The sequence below is a fragment of the Kogia breviceps genome, chromosome 5 (assembly GCF_026419965.1).
Source record: "Kogia breviceps isolate mKogBre1 chromosome 5, mKogBre1 haplotype 1, whole genome shotgun sequence".
Classification (NCBI taxonomy): Eukaryota; Metazoa; Chordata; class Mammalia; order Artiodactyla; family Physeteridae; genus Kogia; species Kogia breviceps.
Window position 1 is genome coordinate 67,965,829 of NC_081314.1, and position 24,273 is coordinate 67,990,101.

The 24,273-nt window shown below is 47.8% G+C and overlaps 1 protein-coding gene and 1 long non-coding RNA gene across 6 annotated transcripts in view; one reads left to right on the forward strand and one right to left on the reverse strand.

Annotated features, from left to right (window-relative positions):
* VPS8 (VPS8 subunit of CORVET complex) overlaps positions 1 to 17,681 on the forward strand; it is a 310,442-nt gene extending 292,761 nt beyond the window's left edge. For all 5 annotated transcript variants that reach the window (XM_067034155.1, XM_067034154.1, XM_067034156.1 and 2 more), the window contains 2 exons: positions 13,674 to 13,754; positions 16,977 to 17,681. In XM_067034155.1, coding sequence (XP_066890256.1) covers positions 13,674 to 13,754; positions 16,977 to 17,126 — 231 coding nt within the window. In that variant the 3' untranslated portion in view covers positions 17,127 to 17,681. The remainder of the gene's footprint in view (positions 1 to 13,673; positions 13,755 to 16,976) is intronic.
* LOC136794250 (uncharacterized) lies at positions 14,406 to 18,191 on the reverse strand. Its single transcript, XR_010840710.1, has 3 exons — positions 16,939 to 18,191; positions 16,123 to 16,423; positions 14,406 to 14,523 (listed from the first exon to the last, which is right to left on the reverse strand). It is a non-coding gene; the product is annotated as an uncharacterized lncRNA (long non-coding RNA).
* Positions 18,192 to 24,273: the final 6,082 nt, after the last annotated feature.

Genomic DNA, 24,273 nt, shown 5'->3' on the forward strand with positions numbered 1-24,273 from the left:
CAGCTCCTGGGGTTCAGCTTTGGACTTGGCCCCGCCTCTGCGTGTAGGTCGTCCGAGGGCGTCTGCCCTTCGCTCAGACAGGACGGGGTTAAAGGAGCAGTTGATTCGGGGGCTCCGGCTCACTCAGGCTGGGGGGAGGGAGTGGCACGAGTGCGGGGCGAGTCCGCGGCGGCAGAGGCCGGCGTGATGCTGCACAGGCCCAAGGCGCGCCGTGTGTTTTCCCGAGGAAGCTGTCCCTGGATCCCGGGACCCCGGCAGTGGCAGGCTGCACGGGCTCCCGGGAGGGCCGGTGTGGAGAGTGACCTGTGCTCACACACAGGCCTCTTGGTGGTGGCAGCAGCAACCGTAGCGTCCCACACCCGTCTCTACTGTCTGTGCTGACAGCCGCAGCTCGCGCCCGTTCCTGGAGCTCCTTTAACGCGGTGCTCTTAATCCCCTCTCCTCGCGCCCAAGGAAGCAAAGAGGCAAGAAAAAGTCTCTTGTCTCTTTGGCAGCTCCGCGCCCATTTCTGGGGCTCCTTTAAGCGGCGCGCTTAATCCCCTCTCCTCGCGCCCAGGAAGCAAAGAGAGAAGAAAAGGTCTCTTGCCTCTTCGGCAGCTCCAGACTTCTCTCGGACTCCCTCCCGGCCAGCCGTGGCGCACTAACCCCTTCAAGCTGTTTTCACTCTGCCAACTCCAGACCTTTCCTTGGGATCCGACTGAAGCCCGAGCCTCAGCTCCGCCCCCCCCCCCCCCCCCCCCCGCTCCGGTTGGGGAGCAGACAAGCCTCTCAGGCTGGTGAGTGCCGGTCGGCACCAATCCTCTGCAGGAATCTCTCTGCTTTGCCCTCCGCACCCTGTGGCTGAGCTGTCCTCCGCGGCTCCGGAGCTTCCCCCTCCGCCACCCACAGTCTCCGCCCGCGAAGGGATTTCTAGTGTGTGGGAACCTTTCCTCCTTCACGGCTCCCTCCCACTGGTGTAGGTCCCGTCCCTATTCTTTGTCTCTGTTTATTCGTTTTTCTTTGGCCCTACCCAGGTATGTGGGGAGTTTCTTGCCTTTTGGGAAGTCTGAGGTCTTCTGCCAGCGTTCGGTGGGTGTTCTATAGGAGAAGTTCCACGTGTAGATGTATTTCTGATGTCTGTGTGAGGAGGAAGGAGAACTCCGCGTCTTACTCTTCCGCCATCTTTAAGCCGTCTCCCACCCACTTTTTGATTGGGTTGTTTTTTGATATTGAGCTGCATGAGCTGTTTGTACCTAGTGTGCTCCTGACACAGCCTTCTGAGTCCCTTGAAAGTGACTTTCTATCGGGCTTTTTCCAGACCGATACCAAGAGCATGGCAAGTAGAAGAAACCTCTGGGACTGGACTGCCCAAGTTCACATCTGGGCTCTGCCACCAGCCAGAGTGACCTTGGGCACATTCTGCACCCAGGACCTTAGTTCCTTCAAAGGTAAAATGAGGATAACAAAAGAACCAACTTCATGGGGTGTTTGTGATGATTAGATGATGTGAGATAATACGCGTTCAGGGCTTGGAACACGCTGACACACAGTAATTACTTGCTTGATAACTGTTAGCTGCTACAGTGGTGGTTGTTACTCCTTTTCACACCTTAGAAGACTTAAACCAGCATTTTCTTCCTCTGCTGTGATAAGTCACTGTGCTCTTTCTTTTTAATTGTGGTTTTGAAGGTCTTGGTTTTTGTGGGGGTTTTTTTTTTGCAGTTCGTGGGCCTCTCAATGTTGTGGCCTCTCCCGTTGCGGAGCACAGGCTCCAGATGCGCAGGGTCAGCAGCCATGGCTCACGGGCCCAGCCGCTCCACGGCGTGTGGGATCTTCCCGGACCGGGGCACGAACCCGCGTCCCCTGCATCGGCAGGCGGACTCTCAACCACTGTGCCACCAGGGAAGCTCTATGGTGTTGGTTTTTTATGGATATTTTCAGTCAGCCTTTCACATTTCCATCTCCAACCTCAAATACTCTCTACCCTTATAGCTGGTTCTAAGTGAAATCTCCTTAAGAGATGTTCTGCCAGGCGTTTCCCTCCTCTCTCCAGTCAGCTTAGCAATGTACCTGTTTATTTTATTATTTCTTCACCTGATTCATTATTAGCTTTTAGCTAATTGAGAGTTTTGAGGCATTGGGAAATGAGGGTGTGTGAGGGGCCAGGTTCTGTGTGGAAGCAAACTGCGCTGTGGGTGGGAATTTTAGGAAAGGTGTTTTCTGTTTGCAGGTGGGGAAGGAAGTATGGCTTCACTCTTACCTCTGAAGTCAGAGTTTCATTTTAGGCAAGAGTGTTAAATATTAAGGACCTCTAGTTTGAAACAGCTTAGGTGGTGGCAAAAGTCTGACTCTATTAGAAACAGAGAAGGATTTGGTAGTGAGGCCAAGGCAGGTGGGAGCAGGTGGGCAGTACTGTTCTCATTCTGTTCATTCTGCTCCATCTGTGCCCCCATCCCCGCCAGCCAGTTACAGAGCTGCCAGTAGAAAGCTCCTGGAGTGCGTGCAGACAGATACTCGTGTTGCAGAATTAGACTAGGTTCACCTGTCATGTGCTCGTGTTGGAAGACAGGAAGGGAAATGTTGGGATTTTGATTTCAGGACCTTGTTTGTTGTGAGCAATAAAACACGAACAAGCAGAGCTTAGTCTTCTGTGACTGTCCCTGTCTGCGTGTGTGACTCGGAAGGCTCTGTATCCAGAATCCCTAGTGTTATTATCCACATTCCTGGGAACCCAGCCTTCAGGGTGGCAGGGATCATAGTTGTTTCCTGTATCAAGCTTGGTGTGCTGGTTACGAGGCCCGTGGATCCTGAAAGCCCTGGTTTGTTTTCTTCCTTGCAACGAATGTAATTACAGCTCTCACTTCCACCACGTCTGGGAGTCACTGAGCTTTTTGAGTCACTATGTCAGCCCAGCATCCCTCTCCCTGCAGCTCCAGATCATCAGAGCCTCATTTTCCCCCAGATTTACTTTAATGCTGAGTGTTACAAGGTCATTTCCACGGTTGTCATTGCTTCTTCCTCTAATGTTCAGCTACAGTTTAATTTTCAGCTCTTATCGCTGGACTTCATTACATGGGAAGAAAGAAATTTGCTCTAGCAGATAGTATCAAGTATGTTTTTCTTTCTCTTACAATTGGAAAATCACTCCTGATCAGTTCTGTGCTAGTGGGTTAGATGGTCTAGGTAGGGTGCCTTATGTTTAAGGATTTGCCAAACTGAGACTGTGTCCAAATTTTGTTGCTCCCACTTTTGTGCATGACACAGATTTGGCAAATCAGTTTCTCTGTACAGCATCTTAGACTGAATCTACTATTTCTCTTCGGGGCTATCATGGGTCTTTGTGACAGTGTCTGTAGTTGGTTGCCCTAGTTTGCTTCTGATGATGCAGTAAAATCCATGATTAGCTTCAGTAAACACCACTAGCTTACTTGAATCTTTCGTGCCCTAAATGCCTATTGTCTCATGGCACCCACATCTTCCCCAGATGGTAGAGCGTGGCCTATGGTGGCACTGCCCTTCAATAAATTGGAGCACAGACACAGCGGAGCAATGCAACCTGCTCAGCTTACACAGGGAGCTATGACCGGATGAGTGCTCAAGTTTCCTGCTTCTCAGGCCAGTGCTCTTCCTTCCAGGTGCTTCCGCAGGGAGCAGAGATAACACAGGCACAATAGTCGCAGCGCATTACTGACCATCAAATAGGTGTCAGGACCATACGTCATCTCTGGTCCTCACAATTGTGCAGAGTAGTGTTTTACAGCTAAAGAAGCTGAGAGAAGCTAAAAAACTTGGTCAGGGCCACTCACTAATCATCACAGAATCCAGGTAGAGCCCAGATCTGTGCAAGCCATGCCCTGTGTTCCCCTTCCTGCATTGCAGGCAGTGTAGAAACACCCCAGTGACTGTAAGAAGTAGAAAGTCTGCTCGCCCTTCCCATCCCTTCAGCAGATAATTATCAGCAGATAATTATTTCACAGCTGTTCTGTGCCAGGCACAGTGCTGGGTGCCCTGAGCGAGAGATGGCGCCCTGTCCTTGAAGCACTCCTTTCTTGAAGCTTTCCCTCCACTGTCCCTTCTCTCTCCCCTGCAACATCCACCTCTCCCTCTTGTTGCCAGGCCAGTCTTGTCTGCACTGTGCTCTGACGTCTCCTTTCTTTCCATTTTCAGTGGCCACGTTAGGACTAGGTACACACAACCAGTATCGTGTGTAGACTGGTAACACTTATTGAGAACTTACTGATTGAGGACTTACTGAGTCTTGGGTGTTTACTGCGTGCATTACCTTCTTAATCTACACACACACACACACACACACCCTAGCTCAGAGAGAATAGACAGCTTGCCAGTGATTGGTGGGCTCAGACACACACACACACACACACACACACACACACACACACACACACCACCCCACCCCACCCCACCCCCAGCTCAGAGAGAATAGACAGCTTGCCAGTGATTGGTGGGCTCACACACACACACACACACACACACACACCCCACCCCACCCCACCCCACCCCACCCCCAGCTCAGAGAGAATAGACAGCTTGCCAGTGATTTTAGTGCCAGTGATTGGTGGGCTCAGGCTCTAGAGCCCAGGCTTTTGTCTACCAGCCGCCGCAGTATCATGGGCACTTGGGAAGCAGGCTATGGTCATGTGGGACAGAGGGCCCTGCACAGGATGTGCCAGAGCAACAACAGAAAGAGGCTTTTAACCAAAAGTCCCACTGGTTTGGTAAATTTCCATCCCTTCTTACAAGCGTTGGTATCTTCTCACATTTGAAAAATAATACTTTCCCCAAAAGTGAATTAAATAGGATGTAATAAGATATTTCACTGAGATACAGGATAAACATGCCAGAAATCACAAAGAATCTTTTTACAAAGTCCAAGTTCTTGGAAACAGGAAGACAAATGCCAGTGATTTCACACTGGGCCAGGAGCAAACTGCTGCCTCTGCTCTTGTTCCTAAAATGGACAGTGCAAAGTAAAACAGGATGTGGAATGTTCAGCAAATGTTTGTTGAACATTTGCTGGCTGTGGAGCCCTGGGAGTAAAGGATGAATAAGATAAAGCTCTGATATTTAAGGAGTTCACAGGCTAATGGGGAGACAGGTAAACAGATAATTACACTATAGCACAACAATGCAGTTGTGGACGAGCCATGTGGCAGCTAATCTACTGACAGGACCAGGATGGGATGGGGGTGCTCAGGTAGAGGGCTGGAGCTGAGCCTTTCTAAGTGTTTACTCTCATGTGTGCAAGAGTGTAATCTGGACCCAAAAATGTTGTAATTTCAGGGACCTTTTGATGGTATATGTAGATAATGTGAGAGCGTGTTTCAAACAAGGCTGACCTGGCAAATATGCTGTATATGGTTATTATACCTCAGTAACCTCTCAAGCTTTGCTTATCAGTTCTGGAGAGGGTGATCTTTTTGTGGGGTTTTTAATGTCCCAAAATCTTTGAGACATTTAAGCTCCTCTTGATTTACTCATCTTTATATCCCAGGCACTGATATAGCAGAGGTCCCAGAAATGTCTGTTGAACAACAGAACTGGATCCCCATTCGTGAGGCCTGGAGGTGAGTGGGCTGGACCCTGTATAGGGCGGGGCATAAAACTGCTAAACTGGCCTTCTCTGGACAAGCTGCCTGCCCAGGGCCCTGTCCCTTCCCTCATTCTCACCCCGCCTCACTGCTGGAACCCTCAACCCAAGGAGAAGAGTACAGAAATCCTCACCTTAGTGATGTATTAGTCATTCCCTGAATGCTTCCTTTTTTAAAATATTCCGCCTTGTTCTAGGAAGTATTTTAAGACAGGTAAGCATCTACTGGGTCCTAGGCACGTCTACAAATAGCTCTGCTGTTTTACCTCAGATGAAGAGACAGCACCGCCTGGTCCTGCAGCACCTTTGCTTCCAGAGGGTCCCAGGGCAGCCCCAGCTGTGCTCCTTTGTTCAGTATCTTTTTGTCCTGGATGATGGCTTCTGTTATAAGAAAGGTCCTGTCACTTTCCATTATTTCACACCCATGGAACAACCACATTTTTCAATTTCTGAAGGATGTCGTTGTTGGCAAACCCCTTCCCTTGGTAGCTCCAAGGAGTTTAAGGGCTTAGAGGGGGAATATAATGATGACAAGGCCAGAACTCAGTGCAACCCTGCACACTTATCTGGACATGTCGTGTTTGAAATTATGGGTCTGCATGTATGTGTTTGTGTGCACACTTACCTATTTGTTACTCCAGCTCTTCTCCCAGGAGAGGGGTACTAGGGTTTATAAGGTAGAGGTCCTGGTAATGACCCTGGATTGTGAGTTTTTGATTTGTGTTGGGCAAGTCTCCTAGCTTTCCTTTCCTCAATTTGCACAATCCCGTTCATTTATGTAGTAGAGTAGGTGTAGGGCTTGCAATTCAGTAGGATTCAAAATAAACCATATGGCAGAAACATTCTTATTAAATTTTCTTATTATACCCAAGGGCTTCTAAGATGCATTGGAACTCACTGAAAGTTGAATACAACATACCTAATTGGGACACTTAGAAAAAGAGAAATGCTGGTTGATTGGTTGATTTGGTACAGTCGAATCAGAAGAAGGCAAATGCCCATAAGCTGAGAGTGTCCTGCTCCCGTTAGGACGCAGTGAGGACAGGAAGTCCAGCTGTGCTGAGCTGTTCTAGGTACAGATTAGCGCTGTGCTGCTCCAAGTGTCACCTGGGAGCATGTGAGAAACACTGAATCTCAGACCCCACCCCAGACCTAACCAGAATCTGCATTTTAACAAGATCTTTCTGCGATTCTTATGCACATGAAAGAAATCGCTTGGAGAAGTGCTGGATCAGAAAACATGGGTTGGACTACCATTTTAGATTCCTGCACTTTCTGCCTCAGTGAGCAAACTTCCAGCGGCTAGAGCCATTTATTCTGTGCCTGGAATAGACTCATCTGCTGTGTAATGCTTCCTGGGGATGAAAGCGTGATTCTGTTTTTAACAGTAGCATTTTCTACTTTTTAAAAAAAATTTTAATAGAGTATAGTTGATTTACAATGTTGTTAGTTTCAAGTACAGCAAAGTGATTCAGTTGTACATATACGTACATTCATTCTTTTTCAGATTCTTTTCCATATAGGTTATTACAGAAGATTGAGTAGAGTTCCCTGTGCTGTACAGTAGGTCCTTGTTGGTTGTCTATTTTATATTACAGTAGTATATATATGTTAATCCAAAACACCTAATCTATCCCTCCCTCCAACATTTCCCCATTGGTAACCATAAGTTTGTTTTCAAAATCTCTAAGTCTGTTTTGTAAGTAAGTTCATTTGTATCACTTTTGAAAATTAGGTTCTACATATGAGTGATATCATACACTTGTCTTTCTCTGTCTGACTTACTTCACTTAGAGATTACTGAGTCCATCCATGTTGCTGCAAATGTCATTATTTCATTCTGTTTTATGGCTGAGTAATATTCCATTGTATATATGTACCACATCATCTTTATCCATTCCTCTGTCAATGGACATTTATGTTGCTTCCATGTCTTGGCTATTGTAAATAGTGTTGCAGTGAACATTGGGGTGCATGTATCTTTTCAAATTGTGGATTTCTTTGGATATTATGCCCAGGAGTAGGATTGCTGGATCATATGGTAGCTCTATTTTTAGTTTTTCTAAGGAACCTCCATACTGTTCTCCATAGTGGTTGTACCAATTTACATTCCCACCAACAGTGCAAGAGGGTTCCCTTTTCTCCATACCCTCTCTAGAATTTATTGTTTGTAGACTTTTTGATGATGGCCCTTCTGACCAGTGTGAGGTGACACCTCATTGTAGTTTTGATTTGCAGTTCTCTAATAATTAGTGATGTTGAGCATCTTTTCATGTGCTTTTTGGCCACCTGTGTGTCTTCTTTGGAGAAATGTCTATTTAGATCTGCCATTTTTTTACCGGGTTGTTTGTTTTTTTGATATAGAGTTGCATGAGCTGTTTGTATATTGGGGAGATGTAATCCCTTGTCAGTCGCTTTGTTTGCAAATGCTTTCTCCAATTCTGTGGGTTTTCTTTTCATTTTGTTTATGGTTTCCTTTGCTGTGCAAAAATTTTGAAGTTTCATTAGGTCCCATTTGTTTATTTTTGTTTTTATTTTCATTATTCTAGGAGGTGGATCAAAAAAGATCTTGCTGCAATTTATGTCAAAGTATGTTCTCCCTATGTCTTCCTCTAAGAGTGTTATAGTATCCAGCCTTACATTTGTCTTTATTCCATTTTGAGTTTATTTTTGTATATGGTGTTAGAAAATGTTCTAATTTCATTCTTTTACATGTGGCTGTCCAGTTTTCCCAGCACCACTTACTGACGAGACTGTCTTTTGCCTATTATATGTTCTTGCCTCCTTTGTCATAGATTAATTGACCATAGGTGCATGGGTTTACTTCTGGGCTTTCTATCCTGTTCCATTGATCTGTATTTCTGTTTTTGTGCCAGTATCATACTGTTTTGATTGCTGTAGCTTTGTAGTATAGTCTGAAGTCAGGGAGCCTGATTGCTCCAGCTCTATTTTTCTTTTTCATGTTTGCTTTGGCAGTCTGGGGTCTTTTGTGTTTCTGTACAAATTTAAAAAATTTTTGTTCTAGTTCTGTGAAAATGCCATTAGTAATTTGATCAGGATTGCACTGAATCTTTTTTTTTTTTTTTTGCATTGAGTCTTTAGATTGCCTTGGGTGGTGTAGTCATTTTCACAATATTGAGTCTTCCAATCCAAGAACATGGGTGTATCTTTCCATCTGTTTGTGTCATCTTTGATTTCTTTCATCAGTGTCTTATACTTTCAGAGTACAGATCTTTTGCCTTAGGTAGGTTTATTCCTAGGTATTTTATTCTTTTTGATGTGATGGTAAATAGGAGTGTTTCCTTAATTTCTCTTTCTGATCTTTTATTGTTAGTGTATAGGTATGCAAGAGATTTCTGTATATTAATTTTGTATCCTGCAACTTTACTGAATTCACTGACGAGCTCTAGTAGTTTTCTGGTAGCGTCTTTAGGAGTTTCTACATATAGTATCATGTCATCTGCAAACAGTGACAGTTTTATTTCTTCTTTTCCAATTTGGATTCCTTTTATTTCTTTTTCTTCTCTGATTGCCATGGCTAGGACTTCCAAAACTATGTTGAATAAAAGTGGTGAGGGTGGACATGAGGGAATGCTTTCAGCTTTTCACTGTTGAGAATGATGTTAGTTATGGGTTTGTCATATGCATTTTCTACTTCTGATATGACTTGACCTTTGCTTTCCCAAAATGATTTGAGCTGGCTTCCAAAATACAACCAATTGGATGAAAAAATGAAGAAATCTAGATTTTAAAAAACTGTATGCCTGTGGAAACTAATATAAAACCAGATTATAATAGCACACATAAATGTGTGTCACCAAGTCTTGTGCAGCTGCTAGACTTATGTAGCTGACCACTTAAAGTTTTGAGTTCCCTAGTGACAGAAACAAAAAAGAAAACACAATTAGTAGCAAGTCTACACAACTAGTAACTGTGTGCAACACAGTTTCTCTCAGCACAGGGTCTAATGGGAATTTCTTCAGTGGATCATCACAAGTCAAGTAGCCTGTATATCTGCATTTTCATAACAAGTACAGTAGTATATTTCATGAGATTTTTTTCTTTCATTATCCCCTCAAGGCAAAGGGCTGTTTTATAGAAGTGTTTCTGTAAGGAGAGACCTTTTCTTGCTCTTGCTGCTTTGTCATCTTCCACCTTCACCTTTACAACCTCCTTGTTAATTAACCTGCCTTAACAGCCCCAGCCCCTGCTGCCTTACCTAGTCCACTCCTGATGCCATTCCACTTGGACCCTCCTTGTTAAACTGCATCACGGAGTAACCAGGGAATAAACAAAGGTAAGATCAGGGCAGCTTGGTCCCTTGTCATATGGACTGTGGCACTGGCAGGCCCCACAGCTGAGGTTTTGAATGGCCAGTGAAAGTCAGGTGTCATCCTTGTCCTTAACCTGTCCTGCTCCCCCATTCATGCCAGTAGTACTGAAGGGATTTGGAAAATAGGGGGAGGACCAGTGTTAAGTCTCTCGAAGGTATTTATATATTTTCTCTTTTTGCTTGTTTGAGGCTTGGTTTGCAGTATTTCTCAAACCTTCTGATCATCTTTAGCTTGTGCATCTTACTTAGTATCTACTGGAAGTGTGATACTCCACACACGTTCTAAGAATAGGATAGTTTTTGTACCAAATTATATTGAGAATAAGTGTTTCTTAAAGTGTCAAGGCAAATTTAAACATTCTCAGATTAGAGGATGATCCCTCCACGTGTCTGGCAGACCCAGAGGTGTGAGTCTAGAATGAAAAGCAGGACCCCTATGGTCCGTCCTTTTCTCTTTCTTGCTGCCCTGCTTGGGATTCCCATCAGGCCATCCTCAGCCATTCCCACATCACTGAGAGCATCAGGAAGAACTGAGGCAGCTGTGTCCTGGGCTGGTCTCTGGGGCATCATCGTGGGGTTACAGAAGCCCAGGAGCTGTGAGCCTCCTTAGTGACAGCTGCTCTCTTGATCTTGAATTAGATCCTTTCACAGAGAAGAAGCTGTGAAGTCATTTCACAATCATTAGCATGATTCATTCAGGGGTAGTGCTTATTCCCATTCTCTCTTAGTGCTTAGTAGGATTTTTCCCCCTAAGGGTGGTGAAAATTTTGAAGAAAAGAAGCAAAGTCATTCCTGGAACACAAGTTTACATAATTTCTTAAAGTTGTAATGCTGTTTAAAGTTCAAATCTTTGGGGGGTGGGGGAGAATGAACATGGCAGAACCTTCCTCCTACAGTGGTTGTGAGGGTTTAATGAGGTCATCCACTGAAAACATGTAGCACACAGAGTTTGGCATGTAGGAAATGCTCAGTACATGGTAACTGTTCTGAGTGATGTTATTTGCTCTGTGCCTCCCCTGTTTCTGAATTTCTTCCACATCCTGGATGCAGGCATTTGTTTATATCACTGTTTTGGTGGCCGTTCCCACCAGGACTTTCTTCTAAACAGAATGAGTCTCCAGACCACCTTTTGCAGCTCCCTTCAGTCCCAGAGCCATCATTCAACCCTCAGGGATGGGCGCCAATGTCAACACCTCATCACTGAAACACACCATCATTTAACTGAGGGTGCTGTAAATTGTGGTAATAAAATCCAGCATAATTTTTCACAGAACTAGAAAAAAAATTTTCACAATTTGTATGGAAACACAAAAGACCCCGAATAGCCAAAGCACTGTTGAGAAAGAAAAATGGAGCTGGAGCAATCAGGCTCCCTGACTTCAGACTATACTACAAAGCTACAGTAATCAAGACAGTATGGTCCTGGCACAAAAACAGAAATATAGCTCAATGGAACAGGATAGAAAGCCCAGAGATAAACTCACGCACATATGGTCACCTTATCTTTGATAAAGGAGTTAAGAATATACAGTGGAGAAAAGACAGCCTCTTCGATAAGTGGTGCTGGGAAAACTGGAGATGTACATGTAAAAGTATGAAATTAGAACACTCCCTAACACCACACACAAAAATAAACTCAAAATGGATTAAAGACCTACATGTAAGGCCAGACACTATCAAACTCTTAGAGGAAAACATAGGCAGAACACTCTATGACATAAATCACAGCAAGATCCTTTTTGACCCACCTCCTAGAGAAATGGAAATAAAAACAAAAATAAAGAAATGGGACCTAATGAAACTTCAAAGCTTTTGCACAGCAAAGGAAACCATAAACAAGACCAAAAGACAACCCTCAGAATGGGAGAAAATATTTGCAAATGAAGCAACTGACAAAGGATTAATCTCCAAAATTTACAAGCAGCTCAATATCAAAAAAAACAACCCAATCCAAAATTGGGCAGAAGACCTAAATAGACATTTCTCCAAAGATATACTATACAGACTGCCAACAAACACATAAAAGAATGCTCAACATCATTAATCATTAGAGAAATGCAAGTCAAAACTACAATGAGATATCACCTCACACTGGTCAGAATGGCCATCATCAAAAAATCTACAAAAAATAAATGCTGGAGAGGGTGTGGAGAAAAGGGAACCCTCATGCACTGTTGGTGGGAATGTAAATTGATACAGCCACTATAGAGAACAGTATGGAGGTTCCTTAAAAAACTAAAAATAGAACTACCATATGACCCAGCAATCCTACTACTTACTGGGCATATACCCTGAGCAAACCATAATTCAAAAAGAGTCATGTACTAAAATGTTCATTGCCGCTCTTTACAATAGCCAGGACATGGAAGCAACCTAAGTGTCCTTCAACAAATGAATGGATAAAGAAGATGTGGCACATATATACAATGGAATATTACTCAGCCATAAAAAGAAACGAAATTGAGTTATTTGTAGTGAGGTGGATGGACCTAGAGTCTGTCATACAGAGTGAAGTAAGTCAGAAAGAGAAAAATACCATATGCTAACACATATATATGGAATCTAAAGAAAAAAATGGTCATGAAGAACCTAGGGGCAAGACAGGAATGAAGACACAGACCTACTAGAGAATGGACTTGAGGATATGGGGAGGGGAAATTGTAAGCTGTGACAAAGTGAGAGAGTGGCATGGACATATATACACTACTAAATGTAAAACAGACAGCTAGTGGGAAGCAGCCACATAGCACAGGGAGATCAGCTCGGTGCTTTGTGACCACCCAGAGGGGTGGGATAGGGAGGGTGGGAGGGAGGGAGGCGCAAAAGGTAAGAGATGTGGGAACATATGTATAACTGATTCACTTTGTTATAAAGCAGAGACTAACACACCACTGTAAAGCACTTATACTCCAATAAAGATGTTAAAAAAAAAAAAAAACAGCATATACTGAGCCTTTATGGGGTGGGGGCAGGCAGGTAAAAGACACTTTAAATGTGGATCTCATCTAATTTAATGATCAGTAACCTCATAAGGAAGCATTATCCTGTCTCACAAGTCAGAGCAGGAACTTGCCTAAGGTCACGTAGCAGGTTAGTGTCAGAACTGGTATTCCAGTTCACCTCTGACTCCAAAGCCTATGGCGGCCTCTGCCAGGATCCCATTTCTTCCTCTAGCTGTGAGCTGGATCGGATCCACCGAGAGTAGGACCACAGTGTTGGGCGCAGTAACCAGTGGAACAAAACAAGACTGCCGGAGAAGCAAGTTCGACTTCCCCTTTCCCAAAAGCAGACTAAAATCTCAGCCCTTATGTGGCTACCAGCTTTATAATGAGCCTGGGAAATGATACGCTTCTTCACGTATAACGTATCTCCACTGGCAGCACAAAGAAAGGGCATCTTTGCTGGCCGTATTCAGTGCTGGGGGTGCCAGGCTGGGTGCAACTAAATTATTCTGCAGAGTAAAGGCCAAGAAGGACCAAGAAGCCCCAGGGGAGCTTGTTTTTAAGTATGGAGAATGTGGAGACCACATGGGTAGGGCCCATAGGGAGGTTGCCAGCGTGGAGCTGGCACCAAGGGCATGCAGAGGCACACGGCCATTTCTAATTCATGTTCAGTAAAATGTCTTATCAGTTGCTGGTAGCAGGGATTTTCTTCAGAGGAGTGAAGGAAGCACTGCATCCTGTTTCACTGCCGACCAAATACAGAGGCTGCCCATGGGTGTTATTATTAACCTTATTGTTTTTTATTTCTCAGGCAACCTCAGAACCTGTTCTGGATCCACAGCAGATCCAAGCATTTGATCAGCTTTGCCATCTCTACCGAGGAAGTTCTAGGGTAATGTTGGTGTGGTTGTTTACATTTTTATTTCCCTATTTATAATTAGTGTTTTGGTAACACAGTGTCCTCAGGTGCTCACTCCAGCCTCATCCTTAGTCTGTAAGGTGCCCTGGCATCCCTGTTATGGCTGTGTGGAGCCCTGACCCAAGGGAGCACTCAGAACTTGGCAAAGGATGCAGAGGAAGTGGAAAGATATCTGTCCCTTACCTGCCATGGGCTGTGAGGACACAGAAGGGCATCTGTGTTTGTACTGCCTCCAGAGACAGCAGGCATGAGCCTAATCCTTCATCTGGGAGCCTTTGTTTATACTGATGACTGACAAATCTGCCCTAAGGCCCCGACTCTGCTGGACATCTGCGCTGCTTGAATTTGTTTTGGCCATGAAAGATAAGTGCTAAATTGTAGTCGCTTAACCAAAATAGAATTGTAAATATGGGCATCCCAGGGCATCTTCCACAAATCTCTCTCCAGATTTCTTCTACTTTGTGGCTCTGCCATCTCTAACATATGGCTTATATTCGCATGATTCAGCATGGTTGCCCCAGCTCAAACCATCACACCTGCATTCCTGCTAGCAAGGTGGAGAAAAAGGAGGAAGACCGTAAGCCCTCTATTTAAGGATAGTTCCTAGAAACTGTATACGCCGCTTCCACTTACCTCCTTTGTCTGGAACTTAGACATGTGACCAAACCTAACTGCAGTGGAGACTGGGGACACTGGTCTTGATTCCAAAAGGCCATGGGCTAAAACTGCTGGAATCCTGTTACTGTAGAAAAGTACAGATTTAGAGGGCTACAGCAGTCATGCCACAACATCAGTCTGGGGGCCCCACAGGCACTTCAGAAGTGCACTTATTAACTTTTCCAACCCGCTCTTCCTTGCCTGTGCCTGTCTCTGGGTGTCATCCTCTGTCATCAGGTCACCCAAAGCAGTCACCTGCTGGCACCCTGGGCTCATCCCTCCCACCCCACCCACTCAGTAGGGAGCTCTCCTGTCTCTTTCTCCCCTTTCCTTCCAGCTCACAGAGGTCATTGCAGGTCTTCTGTCCCTTCTCCAGGCTGCTGCTTGGGCACCATCTCCAAACCCAAAAGTCCTGTTACCCCCTTGCTTACAGCACTTTCCTGGCTCTCCATCACCTGAAGTGGAGTCCAAACTCTACCACCTCCTCCATGCCCCAGGTCACACCTAAACTCTAGCCAGGCCACATTTGTTCCGTAAGCTTTTCTTGGGCTTTCACAGACTGCCTGTGTGCTGTTTTTATGCCTGGGCTCCCTTTGCCCACTCCCCACACACCGGCTAGGTTGCTGGCAGCCCAGAGGAAAAATGGTGTTCCCTCTTTGGGAGCTGGTCTTGGGCAGGGTCTTTTATTCCAGGAGGTTTCCTGAATTGGCATCACTTCCAGCCAGGCTCTGCCCCAGGAGTTGGGTTTCTGGGCCTTCTATTCTAAGGAAGTTCTGCTGCTTTAAAACTGTTGAGCCACTAGTCAGGACTCATCAATTTCTAGAACACTAAGTTACAGAAGTAGAACACAAAAATATCTTTTTCCTTGGAAAACAGAAAATATTTTTTGTGATTGATCTACTTCAGTGTCAATGTGAAAGAACTTTGGGTTTACGTAGCATCTGTCACCTGTCCTGTTATAGCATCGTACATAACAGTCCTTGCAGAGAACTCCACATGCTGATGGGAAGCTGAGAGGGTTACAGAAGACAGAAAGTGGCACAGGTGGGGCTTGTGCAGAGCGAGGGACACCACTCTGTAACCTGCTCAGGCAGCAGTGGAAGTCCCTGCAGGGAGCCACCTCCTGCGTGTCCTGGGCCAGCCAAGGAGTTTGCAGTCAGAGCTTTTGAGCCTGTGTTACGAATTGTGCATTGAACCATAGCCGTGTGTTGGAACCAGAACCAGGTGCTGGATTATTTTAGATAAATTGGCCCTTTGAACCAAGTGGCCTTCAGATGCCTCCCCAGTTACCACAGTCACTGGTAGTGAGTTTTCAACGGAAGTGACAGACACGTGTGAGTCTTCTGCCACTATTGCCTGGGTGAGGAGAGAACCCTTGCTAGAGGTTGGAGAACAGCTGGAAGACAGACTACCTGGCAGGGGAGGTGAGGAGAGAGCAGGTGACAGACAAGTTATCTCCAGAGAAGGCAGAACTGCAGGCAGCTCGGCTGAGCAGAAACTGTCACAGGGACCAGAGTTCGAGTCCCACACTGTCACTCACTGCTGGGTGACCCAGGGCAAGTAACTTCTCAGAGCTCTGGGATTTTTACCCAGAGGGTAGTTGTGGAGGATTAGACATAATTCATGTAAAGGACCTAGTATTCTGGTGCCTGGCGCCTAAAAGGCACTCACTCAGGGAAGTTACCTGGGGCTTTTAGAAGTCCCGCAGACTCCAGGCCTGCAGCCTGACACCGAGAGGCTCGCCCTGCTGTGTGTGACAGGTTGGTCCTCACAGCTGCCCTCTCTCCGGGTGAAGGAGCTTGGGTGTGGCATTCAGCTCTTCTCTGACCATCAAGGGCATCTCAAGGGCTAGGCTGTCAGGCTCTGTACTTTTGCCGAAAGCCTCTCTGAGGTCAAAGGAATGGCCCCACTGAGGGCCCAAGCCAGGTTTCCCAGTGGGCTAGGTTAACACTCGCCCCTCCTCAGCAGGTCTCCCGGAACTGAGCCTGTAACAGAGTGAGGGTAGTGCTGGTGTCGCTGGTGAACAGGAGCAGGGAGGGCGCTTAGAGGAGAAGGTGGCATCTGTGAGTTTGCCTGGAGCCCCTGAGTTAGAAGTGGCAGCTAGGCGTCCACTTGGAGCTGTTCTGGTTACGAAGGAGAGGGGTTGGAGCCAGTGATCGTCATTCATCCCAAGGAGAACCCACCAACAGGGAGTGTGTGGCGTGAGCTGAGCAGAGAGTGGAGAACCACGGCTCAGGCTGTGTGTCCACAGGGAGAGAACGGAGACGACAGGGTCACACACCCACTGGAGAGGGGACACTCAGAGTGAAGGAGGTTCAGGATCGGACAGCTTCCCCTTGTCAGAAAGTGTCACAGTTTGTTGGGCCCACAGGACTTAGCCAGTCCAGCCACCTCATCATCAAAGGAGGAAATTTAGGCCCTAGCAGATGACGTGAACTTGTGCCAAGTCACTGTTGCCTGTTAGCAAGATGCAGCTCTGGGGTCCACACCCAGGTCTTACCCTCCAGCCTCGGTTGATGTGTGTCCCCTCCTTTGCAGCTGGCTCTGCTTACGGAACTCTCCCAGAAGCACGGCAGTGAAAGCTGCAGGCCATTCAGCGGCTCCCAGAGTGGCCCTGCCTTCACCAGCGTCTTCCAGAAGGAGAACTTCCAGCTACGGCTCATACCCCCGCCTGTGACTGAGGACTGAAGACTCTCCCGGGCCTGGAGCCCCGAGACCACCCCAGCAGGTGGGGAGGACCCCTCTGACAGGCCTGGCCCCCGAGGCCCCGAGGGCGGCTCCACACCTGCCCCCCCCCCGGGAGACTCCGGCTCTTCCTGATGTTGCCGCAGCATCAGCACCAGACTGGTTGATTTTGTTTTGCTTATTAAGCAAATGAATGCCACATACCTCTATCCAGTTATTTAAGAAAATGCATCTTGCCTGTTGGGACTTTTTCTCGTTTTCCCTGAAGTGTGGAGAAGAGGCAGAGCTCCTGCAGATGGCATTTTGAGTCCGGCGAAGCCCGTCTCCTCCAGCTGGTGGGCACCACGGAGGGCTGTCACCTCCTGCTGCCATTGGGACAGAGAACGGCACGGTTGGGAACAGTTGTTGCCAGGCCGCAGCACAGCTGAAACCTGCGTTGGAGGGAATGAAGGGCCTGCGGGAGCTGGGGCACCTCCCTTTCCATGTGTTTGTGCTTAAACCCATTTGAGTGTAAGATCTGCCATTTCTAACAATAAATGCCTCCTGTTTAAGCCCTGCTGGCTGTCTCACTCTCCGTCTGTCAAGTCATAAAGGACGTTTAGAACCCTTGTTGCCACCATTCAGTTCTATTAGCTCCAAGTCAAGGACCCTGATTGATTGGGGCAGCCCTGCCTTTATTCCATAAGCAGCTGCGTCACAAGCTCCATCCAGAGCACCAGCCACCCACGTCCCCCACTGCCACGGACCAGGCTGCCAGAGCAGGATTCTTCCATTTCTTGGCCAGGGCACTTCCTGTACGCCATTGAACCAACCACTGCAGGAGCTCACACCACACGCACAGAGGCTAGGTGTCTGCCTCCCAGGCTCAGGTGCTCCCTGTGTGGTTCCCTCAGGGCTGACCGGGCTCCCAGGGACTGGCTGTCAGGTGCACAGGGCGAGCCCGCCTGTCCAGCTCCGGGCCCAAAGCCCGTGGTGCTCCTGCCCGCCCAGTAACCAGCCAGCACCTTCTAGGTGCCAGGCACTATGCTGGCTCCTTTATGTGTGCATCATTTTTAATCCTCCAGAACAATCCACAGGAAATAGATGTAGAAACTAGATACAACTTTTAATAAAAACAATACGTCCTGCTTCTGCCACATCCTGGCTGTGATCCTGAGCAAGTCACTTAACCTCTCTCAGCTTCAGTTTCTTTATCAAATAAAGCTGCAGTGAAGACTAAATGACAGTACCTGAGAACACGTAGTGCTGGGTGGGCAGGCACATGGCAAATGCCCCAGACATGTCAGCTTAGCTCTTATCACAGAACTACCCCCAAGGTAGCAGCTCCTGACAGAGGTGCAAGGAGGCCACACTGGGGGACGTGGTGGAGCATTAAGTGAAGTGACCACCAGCTGGATGGCCCTTGAAGCCACGTGAGAGTCTCAACCCCATTCTACAGGTGAGAAAGCTGAGGCTCACACTGGAAAATTTAACCAAGGTGACACACAAGAAGTAGCAAAGCACACATCTGAACTCAGAACTTATTTCAGAGCCAATGATGCCACCTCCACAAATTCCATATCAGAAGGTTTCCTGACGAGTCTAAAATTAAGGCCAAAGGGGCTCGACAGTCTCAAAGCAAAATGTGATTGCCTGCCTTCTTCAGTCGACACTCTAAAGGGCCAAGGCAGTTTACTGAGCATCCGAGCCCCTGTTCAAATCAGGGCTGGTAAACACCAGCAATGCACTCTCCTCCAGCCACTAACCTAGTTGATCATCCCCAAGAGTTCTTTGTCACTCGAGTCACAGCACTATTGAATAAGTGACAGCAGCCTTATATCCAGGTCATGCCTTCTGGATTGGATTGAAGAGCCCTCTTGTCTCATCTAAGGGCAGATGAGAAACCGATTCCAGGGCTGGGCAGTGCTGGGCTCCAGGACATGCAGGCCTGAGCTGGGCCTGGTGCCTGTCCCCTCTCGTGGCACTTAACACATGTTCTACTCTGCAGTGATGTCGGGTCCCACTTCAGAGCAGTTCCTTAGCAGACTTCTCTGGAAATACATCCAGGCTCAGTCAGCGGCCATAGTTCTGCTGACATGGCCACAGCAGCTCACTGAGGGGGTGGGGGGCCCCCAGGATGGAGCAGCAGCTCTGAGCACTCGCTTCCAGCCCCTGTGCTGAGCTCCAGCTGCTCTTCCGGGTCACGTGCCCACCCCTGGGCTGTGACAGGTGCTAAGAGGAAAGATCTGGGGGAGGGCAGGTGCCTGGTCTGAGCCGGCTCCTCCCATGCTGCGCCTGGGGGAGGGGGAGGTGGTCCTCTGAAAGGAAATCAGGGCCCTAAGAAGGGAGGGATTCTGATTTGCCAAGACGCAGCAGTGTCCACCACAGCCTGTTTCTTCTTTGTACCTGGCAAACGGTAAGTATTTGAAAGGACTATCTGAAAATAGCTCCCAGGTCAGCTGAGTGCCCCACCTCCTGCCATGGGGGGCGAGGAGGGGGATGGAGTCTCACCCAGTTCCCCATAGGAAGCAGAATGCGCTGTTGGAAAGAGCCCTGGACTGCCAGTCAGGAGCCCCAGGTTTTAGGCACAGGCCCCACAGGCCCACGTGTGAGCTGAGGAAGGCTAGTACTCCTCTGAAAAAGAGAGACGCATCTGCTCCATCTACAGTGAAGGTCCAAGTGACGTGGGGGAGATGCTTTGTAAAGGTAACATGGTACCAACCAGAGCCTACCATGGTGAGAGCGGGAGGGCAGTTGTTTGTGGAAGAGGAAAGCCAACCGGGGCCTCATCAATGATGAATGCATCCGTGAATAAATAATTCAGAGCTTTGGGGATGCTTTTAGCAGCAGTGTTTCCACTCAGCTCTGCCTGCTGAAAATGTTTTTCCAAAGGTGCATCTCCAGAATCAGATGCATGTGATGTGCCCAGAGCTGCAGGAAAGACCTAGTGTGTCATCCTCTGGCAGCCCAGCGTGGACCTCAGGTCCCTGCAGAGTCTGAGGGGATTCTGAGCACCTCTGAGCTCCAGGGGTGGCCCTGACTCATCAGAGGGTTCATCCAGTGGCCTGTCCTCTCAGGGCATCCATGGCCATCTTTCTGCCACCAGCCTCCTCCACACCCCAATACTCTATGAAGCCTTCCCCACTTCCCCAGGAAAGGGGCAGTTTGACTCACCTTGTTTCCACGCTTGGGTGTTTTCCTGTCTGCCTCCATCGCTCCTGAGGGGCGTGACTGTGTCCAGTCCACTCCTGTGTCTTTCACAGTACAGTGCTGAAAGCAGGCTAGCTGCCACCATCTTTTAAGTCTCTTTTTCAAGTAAACTTTTTATGGACAGAAATGTTCACAAACCACATTGCAAAGCCAGATTAATTCATGAAGTGAACACACCTGTATAACCAGCACCCAGATCAAATAGAAATGGCCAGCACCTCAGATGTCCCCTGAATTTTGTTCATCACCCCACAAGGTAGCCACCATCCTGCCTTCTAACACCATAGCTTTGCCTGTTTTGAACTTCATAAAGTACATTATTTACTCTTTTGGAAGTGGCTTCTTTTATTCCAGTTATGCTTGTGAGATTGCTCCATGTTATTCCTTCTCATTGCTGAATAGTATTCCATTGTATGAATATACCATAACCGATCCATTCTATCGTTAATGGATGTTTGGGTTGTTTCCAGTACTGGCTCATTACCATTCTTCTTCCTGTCTTTTTGGTGAACATATGTATCCATTTCTGTTGGCTATAAACTTAGGAATGATTTTGCAGAGTCAGAGGGTAGGTATAATTAACAGATTTTTGAACATATGCCTGCCTGTGTGAATTAATGAATGTCTACAGCTTCGAGGGCGACGGGGTAGGTCAGACATGCACACCACCCCCTGCACAGTCCCTTCCCCAGCTCTTGGTGCACAGGCCCTGACTTCTGCCTCCTGCCCCAGCCAGGGATTAGTTGGCTCAGGAGCCTGTCGGGATCTGCTGTTAAGCTGCTGGTGGGGATGGGCCTCAGCTTCACACAGGGACACTTCTCAATAACCCAGGGAAGCCAGTAGCCCGTTCCTATCTGACATCGGTTCCCTCAGAACTCTGTGCTACATGCATCACAGAGGTCAGAATTTGGTGCCAATAGTCCTGGAGGGCCAGGTCAGGCCCCAGCCCCTGGCAAAGTGGGGTACCTCATGGTTTGCCCAACCTGGCCTCTTCTCTCTCTAGAAGAATGAGCTGGCCCATCATCCTTCAATACTCCCACAATCCACCCCCACCTGAGATGGTGACTCCCAGTCAACTTCCTCCCTTCATCCTCCCCACTTCTGACCTCTCCATAACCCATCATTATTCCCTTTCTGAGTGGCTGTATCAGGCATAACATGGGGCCCAAGTGATTTCCCAATTCAGGAAACACATTGCAGCTCCAGGAATTCACTGCCTCTCCGTGACTCTTGGATAGGTTGGGGTAAGGATAAATCTTCCGGGAAGAACTAACCTGTTTTGGAACCCCAGTCATCAGAAAGGACCCCAGTTGAATTCTAGTTGGACCCACTGATCTTGTGCTGACCTCCCAGTGACCTGTACAGAGATGCCCACTCTAGGCCCCATTCACCCAGGGCCTTGGGTTCCTCAGGAATCCCAAATCCCTGGCGTCCTTGCCATATTCAGTGCAGCTTCTAAATCATGCTAGAGTTACCTCTCAATAGTCTAGATTTCCAGGAAAAACCAGCTCTGTGGATCCCTATGCACATCCCAGCCAGGCCTCAGGGAGCCCACCCTCCAGACACAGGGCAGAACACCTGCCCCTGGGTCTTTCCAAGGGCTCCCGGCCTGACTGCATGGCCTCTGAGAGCATTGCTGTGGATACGCTGGGATGGCTCTTCCAGGTCCTCTGCTGATACACGGGTGACCTACATCTGCTTAATGAAGTTTGGCATCACAGTTCATACAGGAAGATTCTAAACATGGGGGCAGAAACTCAGTCTAGTACATGAGGCCCTTGTGCCCTGGAGCAGGCTGGCCCTGGGAGGCAAGCCTCAGGTGGGTGAGGATCGGTGCTACCATGGGAAGCAGTTGGTATTAAAGGCCCCACTTCAGTGAGGCTGGGAGCAGGAGGAGGCAGAAGCGGCTGACACCGGAAGTGCCAAGATCTGAGGCCAGTTCTCAAGAGAGTTCTTACATCCAGGGCCGCTCCTGAGCCAGAGGCAGCATGCGGGTCTCATCTGGGTCTCAAGCCAGACCCAGGACGAGGTCAAGCCAGGCTGGGCAGAATCCAGAGTACCTGACAACAAGGGCACCACCAGGTGATGCCTGGAAGGCTGGGCTGTGGCTCCGGGATGCCCCCACCTCGAGCCACAGCTGGGGAGTGAGGACCGCAATGGATGGCCTTGGGGCCCCAGGCGTGGGGAGGAGAGAGAGGCAGGTGAGGGAGAGCAGCAGGAGAGGGCAGGTGTGACTGCAGGGGCTCAACAAGTGAAGGAGGAACACCGGCTGGATTTGGCATCAACAGAATTTTGGAGCTCTGGCCCCACTCCTTACCTGCCAATTAAGAGTGACTCACCTGCCTTTACTGTTGACTTAGATCTTGGATGCTTCAGCCATAAACTCATGAAATTATCCTGTCCTGCCTGTCATGCAGAATTGCTGGGCTTGGCAGGTAAGGTGACATCCGGGGAAATGCTTGCTAAGTCCCCCTTCAGATGCTGTGGGGCTTCGAGGACCCACAATGCTGCACTTTCTGTCGTCACCTTACAGTGACGCTCCAGATCTCCTTCTTGGGATAAATCTTCTGGGACTGTACACTAGGTGACAGGCTAGTTGTCAAAGAGAACTAAGATGTCCCACCAGAGCCCAAGCTTTCTGGTCTCCCATCTCCAAATTCACACACATGGCTTCAGACTAGGGACTGAGAAGAACAATGAGAAACAAATCCTCTCTTTTCTCCAATTCACTGGCCCAAGACCCTTCCAGCCATGGTTGACTGGGGTCAGTCCTTGGGGAGGCCGGATGGTTCCAGGACACACAGTCTGCAGTCCGGCCTTAGTAGCCCCTCCCCCAAGTGGATGAGTGGGTGCAATGCTGCCCAGATTCGAAGGCTCCCCACTTCCTCCCACAAACCTGCAGTGCCAGGCTCCACCCAAACTCACTATCTTCAAAACAGCTTACAGGGTTTGTTTCTGATTATAAAAGCAACACCAATTCATTTAGAAAACTAAGAAAATTCCAAAAAGCAAACAGAAAAACAGTTAATATCTAGGCATATTTACCCTTACCTGCCTGGTTTCTGAAGAATTCCAGCTGACTTCCAATTGCTCCTCCTGACCCTACTGCAGCGAGCCTGAGTCCCGAGGTCCTGTCTTACCCCTTCATTCAGCACAGAACTGGAGTGGGACACCAAGGGTTAAAGACATTACCAATTCCCAGCGATTGAACCGTAGTTAAGGATGAGATGCTAAATTAAAATTTACTGCAGAATAAAAGTGTGTGTAGTCAGCATCTGTAAGATGCTACAATGAGATGCTTTCTACAACTTGGCAATACGGTCATGTAGAGAGTTAAATTAGTAGAATGCACACTTCGTTAATGAGATTAGCTGTCTGCAGAAGTCACTTTAAAAAACAAGTTATCTTTTGTGAAGGCAGAAAGTTAGCCTAGACTCATGATTAAACATAGAAGAAGCAATGGTCAAATCAAAGCACTGAGATATCTGCAGAAAGATGCTGAGCGCGTGCGCTCGTGTGTATGTGTTGGGGGGAGGTCCATGTGGAGCACAGAATGAGGAGGGAGGGAGAAGCCTGGTGGTGTCTGGGTAAGGAAGGCGTCTTCTTGGTCACGGACAGGAAGGGGGCACCCTCCGCTCTCCTCCCCACTCACTATCGGCCTCCTGGCTCAGCCTCCGTGGCCCCTGAGGGTGGGAAGGGCTACAGGAGGATGCAACGCAGGAAAAGGGCCAAGAGTATGAGCTCCACGGCCAAGGTGACAGTTCAAACATGACTCCCACTTACTTACAAGCTGTGCCACTCTGAACAAAAATGTTTTCTTTCTTGAGCCCTTTTCCTGATTTGTGAAGTGAGGATGCTGAAGTCTCCTTCGGAGGGCTGCTGTGAAGAATACTCAGAGAAAGCAGGAAGGCAGCTGTTGAGCTATCATTATTAATATAAACAATGGTATTATTTCTATTAC